Source organism: Lichenostomus cassidix, chromosome 5 (assembly GCF_008360975.1).
Source record: "Lichenostomus cassidix isolate B80296 chromosome 5, HeHo_3.0, whole genome shotgun sequence".
Lineage (NCBI taxonomy): Eukaryota > Metazoa > Chordata > Aves > Passeriformes > Meliphagidae > Lichenostomus > Lichenostomus cassidix.
This window is the reverse complement of record NC_139486.1, coordinates 30,743,312-30,758,612: the sequence shown is the minus strand read 5'-3', so window position 1 is coordinate 30,758,612 and position 15,301 is coordinate 30,743,312. Positions and strand designations below refer to the sequence as shown.

General features: G+C 36.2%; 1 protein-coding gene across 3 annotated transcripts in view; it reads right to left on the bottom strand.

Moving 5' to 3' along the window:
• SPRED1 (sprouty related EVH1 domain containing 1) overlaps positions 1-15,301 on the bottom strand; it is a 57,789-nt gene that overhangs the window by 14,016 nt on the left and 28,472 nt on the right. For all 3 annotated transcript variants that reach the window (XM_085062033.1, XM_085062032.1, XM_085062034.1), the window contains 3 exons: positions 9,699-9,873; positions 1,885-2,053; positions 582-631 (listed from right to left, as the gene is read on the bottom strand). In XM_085062033.1, the coding sequence (XP_084918159.1) occupies positions 582-631; positions 1,885-2,053; positions 9,699-9,873 (394 nt within the window). The remainder of the gene's footprint in view (positions 1-581; positions 632-1,884; positions 2,054-9,698; positions 9,874-15,301) is intronic.

The window sequence follows — 15,301 nt, the reverse complement described above, 5'->3', positions numbered from 1 at the left end:
TGGTTGGATATAAATTTTTATCTCTTAAGCCATTATGACCTATAGAAATTGAATAGTGCAAAATAGGAACAATAAAAACTTGAATCTCAACAAGCGACTACTTCAGTGTGTTTTTAAAAACTGTCTGAACTGGCTTTGTTTGGACTAGATTCTTTTAACCATTGTCTTAACATCTTTTCAACTCTAACCGTTTGATGTTAGAAGTGTTTTCTCACTGCAAAATGGAATCTAAGAAAACAAATAGGATGTGCAAGTAAAAAGATTCCGCATCCCTCTATTCTCTTTCTCCCAGAAGAATATTTCATATTTCAGTTAAGTTCAAAGAGGACATATAAGGTGAACAGACATTTCTGAACTTATAAATTAAACTCAAGATAGTTAATTATCCTATGGATTAAATAATCACTACTTAGTTTAGGACATACAATACTTTAAGTCTTCTAGATAACTGTTCTGCAACTTATTTCAATAAACTGAATTTTGCTGTTGCTCTTATTTTGCTTATTCTGACTGATGAGAGCAAAATATGTTCAGTATATTTGTAAAAGAAAAAATGCACAATAATTAAAAAATATACTAACCTGAAAGCAGTCTTCTGCCACTTCAACATCATTTTGTGAGGCTGGATAACCTTCATATAAAGAAGAAAAAAATGTAGACAAGGTTATTTTCTTTTTATTTAAAACCTACTGCTTCCAGTAATCCACACCATCTTTCAATATCCAGTGATGATGATATAAATATTCTTCACTTTTTGAACCTATAGATCACTGTATTTCAAGTTGATTTAGTAAGCATCTTTCACTTCTACACTCTGCATTTAATATACTGAGTATTGCTAGCCACACCCTCCTCTCTCTTTTTTCCACCTTTTTTGCAAAAGCATTTTCAAAGTGTCAGCTGCAGTTAGAAGCAAGGGAGTATATTCCTTTTAAATGCATTGTTTTGAAAATTAAAGGCAGACACATTTGGTTGGCATGAATGCACACTGTGCTGTATTTTGCTATAAATCAGCAGGAATTGGAACTCTGAAACCCTAAGAAAAAAATTACTCTTGTGTTCTCTAATTATTTGTCTTGAAGGGATATGGATGATATCAATACAATTCAAAAGCAGTCATTCTAGTATGTCAAAAAGCATTTCCTTCAGAAACATGTTCCTCTTTGTTAACAGGATAACACACGTTAAATCCCTGAAGTTACTTTTTACAGGATTGAAAGAGATGTTTTTCAATTCAATAGACACCTGTTCACTTCCCTCCCTGTCTTAATCCAGCAATATATTTATCATATTTTCAGCTCAGAATCTAGGCTTGATGATATTCTTCAGTTTGCTCACTGGTTTCCGCTAATTCAGTGAAGCTCTGGATATTGCTGAGTAAATTCTTCTACTGTTCCTAAAAAAACCCTGTCCTCAGAACTACGCTGTCAGCTGCTTGTAAAAAATAAAATTATTAATTGAAAGTATGTGCAGATACAGAGAGAACTCAACAGGTCACAAATCATTCAACTTCCTAGCTTATCCTATAAAAACACAGGAGTTACAAAAAGCTTCTGAGAATAAGATCCAAGTGAGAGAATGTAACACTCCAGCTTCCTCCATTTCTCCATGTCTAAAAGAAAGAGGCAATGCTTTATTATGTAAGGATGTTTCAGGAAATTACCTTATTAGTGTCTGTGAAACAATTTAGGATACTTGGATGAATGGCACTTTAGAAATGGCAAAAGTACTGTTTCAAAAACTGTTAAAATCTTAATGTATTATAGCTTAATCCACATCCTTAAATACTATCATTATTAATGTTACACAAAGTGATTTGACATCTCATTTAGTAAACAGTCAATATCCCTCCACCCAACCAAGTCTTTCACCTGAAATATGTACCTTGAGAAATATCCTCTACTGCTCTCCGAATACCTCTATCAAATGCTCTTGCATCAGCAGGACTCTGAAATGTGAGGCCAAACTTTTTGTCATCAATCTTCCAGTGGTAAAATGTAGGAGTAACTTTGTTGTAAACGAGGTCTTTCTTTAATGTGCATTCCAAGACCACCTTTCAGAAAGAAAACAGAAGGAAAAGATATCAGTGACCAATATACCAAATTTGGGAACAAAAGGTAGTCAGTCTTTGTGAACTACCTAAAAATATACATCGTAAGAGCAGATGAAGGTCTCTCTTTAAATTTCTTCCTGCTACAAGGATGTAATTTTTACTTCATTTCCATTATGGCCAAATTATTCACTGCTGGTTGCTGATAAGTGGTATGGGTTGAAGACACTATTTATATACTAAGTCAACCTTCCTATTCAAAAATCTCACAACCACAAAAGTATCTTATACCTGCAACAACCAGTACAGACTTGGTAGTTGCTCAGCAAATGAAGTAGGTCACAGCCCCCCCGAAAGCATTACGTGTGCTGATATCAAATTTTTCTGTATCACTGAATCTACAGAGTTTTTTAGCACTAGACTAATTTCATGCTGCTTTCAGGCCACACCATATTTCTCCCAAAAAGGCCACTAGACATGTGAAAATAATACAAGAGAATTTTTTTAAAAAATGAAATTAATAAAACCCAAAATCTTTACTAAAGTATTACTGTCTGCACCTAGACAAAAATACATTTGTGGCTCATATTCAACTATAAAAAAACCCAAACCAGTAACTAGGAATAATTAACAGAATTATTTGGCTACAAAATCATTACAGATATACATATACATTCAGTTATGAAGCAATCACAGTCTTCACACAGAATAATAAGATGGTTTTGGTTGAAAGAAACATCCAAGACCATCTACTTCCAACCCCCCTGCCATGGGCAGGGACACTTTCCACTAGACCAGGATGCTCACAGCTCCATCCAAGATGGCCTTGAAAACCTCCAGGAATGGAGCATTCACCACTTTTTCAGAACATTCTGTTCCAGTTCCTCACAACCCTCACAGTAAATATTTTTTTTTCCTAGTATCTAATCTAAATCCGCCCTCTTTAAATTTGAAGCCATTCTGCCTTGTCCTGTCACTATATGCTCTGTTAAATAGTCCCTCTCCAGCTTTTTTGCAGGCTCCCTTCAGGTAGTGCAAAGCCTCATCATTTATAGGAATTTCAATATTCTATAATTTCAATAATATTCTATAATTTCATAATGTATTTTTAGAATTTTAATTTTTCTTTTTTGTTACGTATGTGGCTTTTTGAGAGAAAAAAAGTACAAAATTCCTTACAGGGTGTGGTAAAATTAGTTTAATTACAAATGAGCAGGAAAAACCCCTCAAATTGGAAAAAAACCTGAAGTATATAAGTCCGTTCTTTGGTTATTCTTCCATGGTCTTTATGTTCCTCCTCTCCTTTCATTGTCTAATTATTACATAGGCAAATAGGTTTCTTCTCTTGCTCTTCATTATTTATTCCCACCTACATCTCACCAGTAATCATCCTGCAACTGTTACTGCCTTTACTTCTGCCTCTGGAAGGATAACATTCTTTCTGTACATATAAACTCCTTCAGCATTAAAATAAGTTTTTGTTTCTCCACTCGGAACTCCCTAAATGGTCAACAATGAGTAGGTAAAACTGCCTACAAGAAAACATAGAAAGGACTCTAACTATTTGGTGTAGGTGTGCAGGAAAAAAACTTGTATCATTCTGCAGTTCTAAGGTGTGTTAAAGAATCATTCTTTGTTCCTCTGGATGATTTTAAACTTGCTTCTCCTTCAAAGAGGAGTTAAAGAGGAAGGCTTCTCAAAGCACTGCCTTTTCTAGGTCTATGAGCTCTTTAGGGGATCTCTAACACATTAACACCAACTATTTTCACAGTGTAGCTTGTGTGCAGTGTCATCCAAAAGATCAACAAAAAGTACTGAAAGCCTGATTTTACAGCATCACAATGAATCTTTGATCTCAAAGGATTAATCCAAATTACTTCATACTGAAAATTCATATGCAGTAACAATTTTACCAATAGAGATAAAAACTGGATTAAAACTTCACTGAGTGTAAGCTATGATTTTCAAAGACACACAGACCAAACCAGAAAACCCCCAAACCAATTACCTCTACCCCAAAAAGCAACATTCATCCCCCACTTCCAACCCTCACATTTTATATGACAAGCAACGATTAACAAAACAAGCAACATCCTATCCAACAGTGTAATTGTTTTCAACTTGCTTCAAGGAAACAACACCTTTGAGGGGATGACTGATTTTTCACATCTGAACCTGTATAAAAACAGATCAGGTAACACAGAAGTTGTAAGTGAAAGGGCATTGAAAGTGGAAAAATATGTTGCATCAAAATTATATGTGTTATCAGATATAAAAATCCACGCAAGTGAGACGTGATGCCTGCCCTATCTGCGAGACAACTCAAAAGCTATAGGTCTCAATCAGCAGTGGGACATAAATTCAAAACCATCCAGCTCTTCAATAATTTTTGTTGCAGCCAAAAATATTAAAAATCCATATCAAAAAAAAAAAAAAAACAACCCCAAAAAACCATCCTCTGAAGCATTTTCCTCTCCCTGAAACACTTCTATGCTTTGCAGCAATAATGCATTTTTTCCTTGTAAAACCTGATTTTGCCACAGGCTTCTTTATGCTCAAGCATGCAAGCTATCATTGGGGCTGGGGAGGAAGTATCCTAATACACATATTCTCCAAGGCCTGGAAATTGAAACCAAGCTTTTTCAATGCAGATACATTTCAGAACTCTGATCATTTTTTTAGTGCACTTTGCTATGGTTCAGAACTCTCCACATCATAGGTGAAGATGATATACTCTCCCACATGGTTACCCAAAATCATGTGCTCCCAAACCTTTTCGGGTAGACCTTCCCCAAGATCTCCAGGGATAAGCACAGCAAAGACCTGAAAAACTGTAAATGAAGTGCCTACAGCTTAACTAAATTGCATTTCAAAAAACACTCCACAGGTTACTGTTCTGAAGGTTTTCTTCATTTGGAGACTTGATATAAGACTTCCATGCCAATATAAAGCATCCACCTTGGCACATAATGGAAAATGTTGCAGAATTATCAGACTCAAGACAGAAGAAAACCAGATCCACATGATCAAAATTTAAATTCTCAGAGCATAAATAGGGCTATTTGTCTCCTATTATTAAATGAAAAAATCCTTTTAATATCTAGATGTCATTAAGTGTAAGACTAATTAATTCATTGCTACTCAAAATTACTTGTTAGCTTAAAGTTTCTTTTCTCACCTCAAAAAGCTACATTCTTTAAAGACAATAGAATCTATTTGACTTATGGAGACAAGATCAACCTGCAGAGTCAGAAATTTTCTGCCTCAGCATTTAAAACCCAAATGTTCTAAAACAAAAACAAAATGAGTATTTAAGATATGACATCATTATTTAGAGCTTGTTTCAGAAACAAGTAAGAAAAAAAGTTTTTGATACAAATTTGATACAAATTTCTGTGTTGATAATAGACCCAATAATTGAACATTCCAAGATACTGTACACAATTTTACTGGTTTCTAGCTGTACTTTCAAAGCTTACAAGAGCATTTGTAAGATAGACTGCTTCACTGTTTCTCATTTCCAACCCAAATCTAGAAACACATAAGCACATAGTTTTTGAATGCCTTTTCTGCTTTACTCTTGGGAACAAGCAGCACGACCTGAGTATATCCATGCTGCAGAATATATGGACCCAGTGCCACAATAACTGTATGACATAATTATGCTGTGCATTCTTTTTTTGATTCAGTTAAAAAAAGATGATATAAGGGCTGTACCACAGCCTGTTGGAATCAATCTTTTCTCAAACTTTAGAGACAATTTAAAAAGTAAACATTTAGGTTTGTAATGAGCAGATTCTTGGAAGAGAATGGTATTTATATTCAGCTTTAGCTTTGTGTCTCTCCCTTTACACAATTAGCCATTTTTCAAAGGAAAGATTTTAAATTTTGTGACTCCTGATTCATGATCTAAAAGATACTAGTAATACTTTTTCTTTCCTCCTTTGAGAACAACTTGCATGGCAAAAGTCTGGAGAAGAAAATAAACCAGAAAATCTATCAGACTTTTCATTCAAGAAGTTAAAATTCACCAAAGCCTAAAAATCAGTAGGTTTGAGCCTAATATATGTTTAACACTAGTGCTATTAAGATAGAAGAGAGCTACTGTAAACACAGAGAGAATAGCAGACCTGACCAGGTTACAAAGGAGTGCAATTGTTCCAAGCAGACTGGCTGGAGCCAGATTTAGGAAGGTGAGTATAATAAAGGGGGAAATGTGTTATTATGTGAAAAGCCTTCACAAAATACCCAAAATTCCAAGACAAATCTAAACAACCTGAGCAAACTAGCAGGGAGCATTCTCAATTTAATTCAATAGTGTCACCACTTTGATTTTATTCTCAGATAACCAAGATGCTTTTTGTGAACATGATGAGATGTTTTAAATAGCTCTGTACTGGACAAAATTTTTGGAAGTTCTACATGTAGTCTGAACCTGGTTCATAGAAGGGCTGATAGCAATGTGCCTCTTAGGTCTAAAAAGAAACAAGACAAGCCCTCTCCAACAAGGAACTTCAATATTTTGATGTTCATTCCAGAGTATTTAATTTATTCAGCTGACTTACAGACTGAGATCTACAGTTGTAACTAAATGCCTGCATAGCCTATAAAATATATGGAAAGATCTGGCACACTGGAATGGAACTGTAGTGTCAGAAACAGCACTTGGAGAAGCAGCAACTAAAGCTAATTCATTCCTCTTCAGTGTAACCATTTACAAGGCATCTGGAAGATACCTCCATCAAATACCTCACCTATAGACTTCAAACTGCTTTGGGGAGAATTCCACCTTTCTAATGACACATAGGTTAAACAGTTAAACAGGTAAAAATCATAGAACTGAACTCCATTTGCTTTCTAACCTATTTCAAAGCCTACGCTGCCCCATGTCACAGAAGAGCGCTCCATGTTCCACACTTCAGGTTTCCAGAGTAAGAGAATTTCTGTACTTTTTCTGGAGGCTAAGCCAGTTCACAAAAGAAGAGACTTACTGGCCAAAGAGAATCAAGATGTAATCTTGATTAGAAAGGTATTTTAACAATGTGTAATGTGACTTTAGAACATGGGAGGGAACTTCATTTGTAAAGATTTCTTTATTTTTTAATCCATCGAAATATTTTCAGAACCAGCTGTGTGTACCTTGCAAAAAAAACTTAGTGAACTGGAAACCGTGGTTTGAGTGACTTCCAGACCTTACAGTAGGTTAAACTTTCCTGAAGACACACATAATCTAAGTCTGAATAACTGAAATGCTGAAAACTGTTTAGGAAGCTTTTTTGAAAAAAATGTTCTTACATTCTCTTTGCAATCACAGTGGCAGAGCAATCAAGTAAACAGCATAATACTAACTTCAAAGACTATTCAGGCATTGAGATTTACCAAGGGCATTTTAAAATGAGACTAGAGGGAAGCTGGGGCACAGAAACAGCAGATTCAGTACAACACTTCCTCAAAATCTGAAGATGATCAAAATATGCAGTCTCGCACTCAATAGCAAATACAATGGCTTCCACTATTACTTTATTTTTAAATAAAAAATAGAAATATAATTATTATGGAATGTAATAGTCATCAGTCAATTCTATTTGGACTAAAACCCCAATTGTTTCACTACATTAAAGAAAAGGTTAAAGACTGTGCTTGAACAGTAAATCCACAGGAATATCTTGAGAACTTATGTAAAACCATTAACTACATTGAAAGCATAAGTCACAGTTTTAGAATCAGTGACATGTCTAACAGAATTTTTTTTCAGTCCCTGCTACCTTCTGCCCTTCTAAATAAGCGTCATGACCTAACTTTGCTGTCGCATATCTTGGCATAGGATTGTGTTTCTTCTATGGCAAGAGGGCCCTTGTTGCATACCATACAACTTGCTTGTTAAGTCATTACAGATTAGCTGTTGCGTATAATTGCATTATCTGATGTGTGGGGAAATACATATATACAGAGTGTCCTTTCACTCAGTTATCAAAGAATCACTGGCTCTCCAGTATTCTTCTCCACTCCCTAAATCTATATTGTTAGTTCCCTGAGCTTTATTCAATATACACAGGAGATACGTTCATCCTAGCTGCATTTCTTCCACCTTTTATCCTGTGTTTTTGAGGGGTTGACTTCCAACAGCAAATTCCCAAAACTACAGCAAGATTACAATCTGCCCTGACAGACTAGTTAGGTCAGATTTGGGGGGCAAGCAGAAGGAAGACAGATGGACACAGGATGGGACACACAAAAAGCCAAAATCAAAACAAACTGTTCAAGACAACAAAGGTTTGCAAAGCATACTAATACTAACATGAGCTTGATTTTAGACAGGAAGAGGAGGAAAAACATTTAAAATCTTCTAGCAGAAGTGGAAACAAAACAAGGCTTGCCTAAGGGAAACAGGAGAGAGGACACTGCAAACAGATCAGGACACTGATGGCTGGACGTTTTCTTATGCATGCAGGCAAAACATTAAACCAGCTTGTAGTTCCAAGAATTTTATTATTCTTAAGGCTAGCTGTGAATGTTCCAAGTATTAAGAATTAAGAGAAAATTATCAAGTGTCTCTAAATGCAATTAAGCTTCTCAAGAAGAGCCTCAACAAGGCTAAAAAAGTTCTAAAGGGAACTACTGCAAAGTGAGGAAGGAACTGCAGGTGCACATAGCTGTGCGGGAACACAGGGTACTCTGCTAATAGCACTACGCCCCACTGAAACAACTGAGTCAGCAGAATTTCTATTTATATTCTGTCTTCCTACAATAGTCACAGTCAAGGCAGAAAACACAGCAGTCCTGCCTCAAGGGAGAAACTGGTGGGCTTGGGGAAGGGTCATGAGTACAGTATAAGAAGTAGTTTTATCTTTTAAGCTTACAGAGGAGTCAAAATACACTGGCAGAAAAATTAAGTTCTTAATAAAAATCATCAAGATGGAGATTTTGTGCCTTCTCCACTTCTCTTTGTTTCCACAGTAAGACACAGTCCTATTCAGAAATCTGCCATACAAGCAACCAAGCAATCCTCAGTAAGACCAGTTCGTCTTCCTTAGGTCTGTACGTAGAAATGGCTGAGATCCTGCACCAGTTTCCTTTTGTGAGGCTGATTTTCATGATGCTATTTAAGAGATGTTTATTACTGGTAAGGTAGCTGATTAATGAATACTGTCTATGTATTCCAAACCAGGTCAATTCTTGGACCTGTCAACTTCATGCTGTCTTTCAATACAAAGATGTTCTCATGTAAAATGGCTACTTTTTGTCATAGCCATATTCGACAACTAACCAAATCATTACTGAGGAATTCCATCTGATTTCATGTTCTTAATAAAATTCTCATTTCCAACACTCCAATTAAATCTAGTATCACTGGTATATAAACAAGATTCAACTCTAACCTTTCATTGGAGGAAAAATTAATAGCAAAATGTTTCCCAAACTGGATTGAAAGTTTCTAAAAATTGATGTGCTTAATTCTAAGAATGCATGGTATTACATCTAAAACAAACTGGCTCTTTTGATACACAATCATCGAGAGAGGAAAGTTCAGCAACAGCATTAGACTGAGACTATAAATTTACTTTGTAGTCTACAGGTAACAATAAGCAAGCATCTATATTTATGTTTATAGTTTTAATATGATCATTAAATAGATGCAAATTGTTACCGTTTTATCCCTGAGTCGTTCTCCATGGATAAGAAAATCAGCACAGCTATTCTCTTCCTGGGGAATGACTTTGAAGACTGTGACACAGCTTAGTCCACCCCCTCCAAGTGGTAACCATCCACCACTTGAGTCATCCCGGGTCATCACCACAGCTCTCACTCGTGCATAACTATTACTGAAAGAGAAGGAAAAGAAGAAATTAGTTTTCCATAAACATAAACCAGCTAAGTCTAGTTAAAAAAAAACATAACCAACAAATCCACAACCAAGATCACAATAATTAATACTGTCTTTCCATAAACATCACCTAGAAGAAAACAATTTAAGACCACCCTCCAAACATGTTTTTCTGTATTTTTAAGCCTTCATTAAGACTTCTCGGAGCTTGTGATTTTGTAAAGAAACTTAACCAGAGAATATACTTGCCAAGTAAAAGCTCATATTCTTCTACAAACTTTACATTCAGTGATCTAGCTAGAGGGCTGGAAAGAGAATAAGAATCAACTCCTGATTTATTTTAGACTAATCATGAAACCAGTCAGCCACCATGAAATTGCACAGAATAGAGAACAAGAAAAGAGAAAGAGGTCAGGCCTTCTGTCACTGAAATCTAAACAAGAACAGGCTTCCAGCCAGAAACCCTGTTTTCCTTCATCCATCCCTGCTCCCCACGCATATAACCCGTCCTTTGCAAGGGTAGGTCAGGACACATACTGTGGGGCTTGACAACAGAACCAGTTATGGCTACTTAAAATCCATATTTGCAGTGTCTACTTGCTGGTCCTCTCTTGTATTTATTTGCATTGTATGTAAAATTACTTGCATTTCACAATTTAACATCTTTTTCCATCATTTAGTATTTTTAAACAAACCAAATAAACAAATTGTTATCATGTCACTATGTAAAAGCCAAATTCCAGAGAATGGGCAGAAGAGGTTTTGGCCACCTTTCTCTCTCTCTGCTTTTAATTTTGGTTTTTTTTTGTTTTGTTTTTTTTTTTTAATTAAATGAAAACATTTAGTTTTGGTTATGAATTTGCCACTACATCATTTGTTAAATCCCATGGTTTACCAAGGATGTTATAAGATGCTACATTTGAAGTATGGTTTACTGGATGAATGCAGTAGTTGATGAATGTACATTTCAATAACTTAAAATAAGGTGTTATCTTTTTACAACATATTTCTGATTATGGGTTTAAGTATTTATGCCAGTTAGCACCAGTGATGTCAAATTTAAGGGCTGAAGAGGAAATATTAGAAGAGGACAAAGTTGTACCTTCTGTATTTGAGATAAACTATTCACCAAGCTGGTGCACTTTTACAAGATCACCACTTAATTCCCAACCCCCCCAAATATCCCAAAATAACAAAGGTAGGCTTTTTTGTGTCATTAATATATTACATTCTCACACACACATATGATTCACACATATGATTCACTTTGTGTGTGTGTGTATGAAGAATTTTGCTGCAAGTATCTAAAGCCTAAGTACATAATAGTTTGCAAAATGGAAAATAAACTAGCTTATAGGCAGCTGAATTTTGTTTGCCACCTCTGAGCAAAGCCCCCCTCCTCTCTCTGTATCTCATAGTTAAAATGACATTTCAGTCAATGTTTCTCACCACTTCTTCACCAACATCTTTCAGTTAAGTACTCAAACACAGCAGACAAATATAATAAAGAAAAATCCAATCCTTCATTGTACACATCTATCACAAATAATATCTGCAAATAAAACTGGCTACATCTTGATGCTTAATAATATTACTGAGATTGAATCATTTGTTCACTGGCCTGTATCACTGTGTTTCACTCAGAGCTAAGTTCAGACTGTAGTTGTACACTTCATACACAGGTAGTCTTTCATCTCATTTCTCTCAGAAGAGCCTCTGCTGACAGAAACTGAGGACACCAGGACTCTCCTCTAAAACAGTAAGCAATAGCATGCACCAGTTGGTTAAGCTGAAGTCTTTGCTTTTCTCCATTCAAATGAACCACAAATTTAGCATTTAAGTTATTCACTGTACAAATTTGGTTGAAAATCTGAATATCAGAGCTCTTTTTTTTGTATATCAACAGACTGCAGCAAGAGTTCAGTTAAAGAGAACTTCCCTTAGGCTACATGAGAAAACCTAAACTAAAACGTTAATTTTTTTGTTAAAATGGAAGTTCACACTCCACATCCATTTTCTTTCCAGGAACTGCTACGGAGAAGCAAAGATGGAGTTCATTCAATAGAGTTTTTTGTCAGTGTTGGGGGTTTTCCCCCCTATCCTATACTGAGATGCCTAGTATGTTCTAGTTAACAATCTTGTGTTTTGCTTTCCATATATTCCAAAAAGCATTTTAAACATTTATCCTTTCAAATATTTTAGAAACTACAATCAAACCCACTGCATTAGTACAAAATAAAATTCTCCAACAGGTAATATTTAATGAATAATCCCTTAAACTGAAACGCGTCAGCTCTTCCATATAACCACACTGTAGATTAACAAGACAAATTCTGTACTTGTAACAATGCCAAAGAATACAGACAGATTTTTAGTTTTATGTTCCTGATGGTGGCTGTTTTTAAATGTTATTTTTTATATTTAAATAGAACTCACATTGGCAACAATAGCTATATTTAGTAACAATACAACCTGGTTTGCTATTAGCCACAATGCAGTGGCAAGACCTACGAATGATTCCTATTTCCAAAATTCTCTGTGAACAAAACAGTGTCTTGCCTGTCACTCTATTGGCACTGCCAAAAGCACTCTGAAGTCTTGTATCTCTAGGCATTATAGCCCCATCTACTCTTGGGAACTTTAGAACAAATTGTTAAACTGCTGGTGTACCTTAGCTGTGGGGAAAAGGGCAGACAAAGCTCCAGTGTTTTCCTAACACAGCCTAAGGTTTTTACCTGTTCTTGCATGTTTAGCAGCTCTATCAGGAATACCTGAACAAAAGAAATATCAAACAAACAGGGCAATCAGTTGAGAATTGCTCTTAAAAGCCTTTTACCAGAGCTACCACAAGCACGTGAAATGGAGCATGAAGAGCTGCATTGCAACAGCAGGTCCAAAGCTACTGTACTGCAGCCAACTTTTCCTGCGACTCCCTGGTTTTGGTAGTGGCCACTTGATATTTTTAAAGGTTTAAAGGAGCAAGGTTTAAAGGAAATGGTATTCTGGCCAACGGAGCATGCTGCTTTCCTAAAGTCAGTGCTGAGGATCAGTAAGACCGGGGACAACGACACGGGAATCCAAGATCAGTTCTTAACAACTAAGGAAACAGATTTTCTCTCTCAGTGCCTCAGGTAGGAGATAAGAGTATGGTATTCTTACACAATTAAAGGGAATTATAAATTGGGATAAAGGAGCAAAAAAAAAAAAAAAAATAAAAGGTTATCTACAGTGATTTTTCCTTCTAGCAGTGAAGACTTAACTGAGGAGTACAGTAGGTGTCTGACTGCTATACCTAGTAAACCTGAAATGAAGCAATTTAAAGGTATCATAATATATTGTGTAAAGCTGCATTCTAAAAATATAATCAAATGAAGATGATAATATTTCTTGGAGGATGGTTTCTTGTGCCAAAATTAAAAGCTGAAATGGGGTAAGCAGCCTGAGAAAGCACTAGGGGCAAAATCAAAAGGCTACAAACCATAAATGGACAGGAACGTAGGACCTACAGTCCTTGCCTGCCATCAGCAGGCATTTTAAGAGAAGCAAGCATTAAAATCTGACAATAGGTTTTAAAGGCTCTCTCCTCCCTCCAAAAGCTGTGTGTTTATATTGTTGTAATGCTCATGGGCCCAAACTGACTTATGAGCTGGATGACCAAACTGTTGTTCAAGCTCAGGAAGCATGTCACTGTCCAAGACAGGCTGGAACCTTCAGCTCAACAACTAAGGAACAATCCTGCTTTTGATGACTGGGGAAGGAACACAATTGTAATTTCATCACTGTTATTTTTTCTTTTGTAAAAAATACATTATTTTGATAATTTGTGATATTTCTTATATTTAATACCAAGACAATTAAAGACAAAAAAATATTATTACATTTATCCTTTATTCCATTAACCAACCAAAAGAGATTGAGTATTAAAAATATTCTGCCAAAATACTTTTCCCAGAGAAAAAGAGGAAAAGCTGTTGGGGGTAGTGGGGAAGCAGCCATCTTGTTGCTTTACATTTATTTTAACCTAGTTTCAACAGCATGGAAATCTTACCTCTCCTAATTAATATTAAACATTGCCATTCTTTTATTTGTACTGCATTTTGCAAATCTCTATTTTAATATAGGAGTGAAAACCAAAAGTGACTTCAGAAATGTTTCTTAAAACAACTGTATTGTAATTGCAAATTTTACTACTATAGTGCTACTACCATTATCATCAAGAAACCTGGTTCTGCAAGTGGAATTATAAACTGAATCACAGGAACTGACTCTTTCAGCTTTGGTAAAAATGTTTAGTTATAATTTCTTTCAAAGCTGGAAAGCAGATTTGAAGAAAAGGACCTAGACTTTCATATGGACACAAAGCTGAACACCAACCAAAAACATGCCCTTGGAACAAAGGAGGCCAACAATGTCCCAGCTGCATTAGAAGTATTGCCAGCAGGTCACAGAAGGTGATCCTCTGTCTCTACTCAGCACTATGGAGGCCACATCTGGAGAGCTTTGTCCAGTGTTAGGCTTTCCAATACACAAGAGACATGGAGCTCCTGGAGTGAGTCTAACAGAGTACAACAAAAATGGTTAAGGGACTGAACCACCCACCATATGAGATGATATGAGGGCAGGCTGAGAGAGCTGGGTGTGCTTAGCCTGGAGAAGGGAAGACTCATGGATATCTTATCAGTGTACACAAACAGCTGAGGGCAGGGTGCAAAGATGATAGCAGAGGCCCTTTGCAGTAGTGCCCAGTGAGAGCACCAGAGGCAACAGACATAAACTGAAGCACAGAAGTTCCATGTGAACATCAGCAACCACTTTTTCACTGTGAGGGTACCTGAGCACTGCCACAGGGTGTCCAGAAAAGCTGTGGACAGTTTCAATCCTTGGAGAGTTTCAAAAGCCATCTGGACACAGTCCTGGGTAACCTCCTTTAGATGACCCTTCCTTGAGCAGCAGGGGTGGACAAGACAACTTCTAGAGATACCTTCCAATCGCAATTACTTTCTTTTAATTAGTACCGTATTTCAAAGCACAGCAATTTCGGTAAAACACAACTTCATAAATATAACCAACAGGGGTTAATTTATAAGAATTCATGATACTTTGAAGCAAGAGTTGTCACTGTGCAAACTGCTACTTAAACACTTCTGACAAGGCTAAGGGTAAAAAAAAAAGGCGTTCTGAAAAATCGTGACACACTGCTATGAAATTACACTATCTTTGCTGGCATGCAAGTTACAGCTCCAGGCTGATCTACAAATGTGAAATGGTTATGGATCAAGGCTCTTTACCTTTGACTGGCACTCTATACACATACTTTAACTCCTCCAACTTCTGGTGCAATATACTTTTGTGTTTGTAGCCTTACCAAAAGAGCATAGATGAACCACATTTGGCTTTTTATGGTTCTTATTATCCAAACAGCTTAG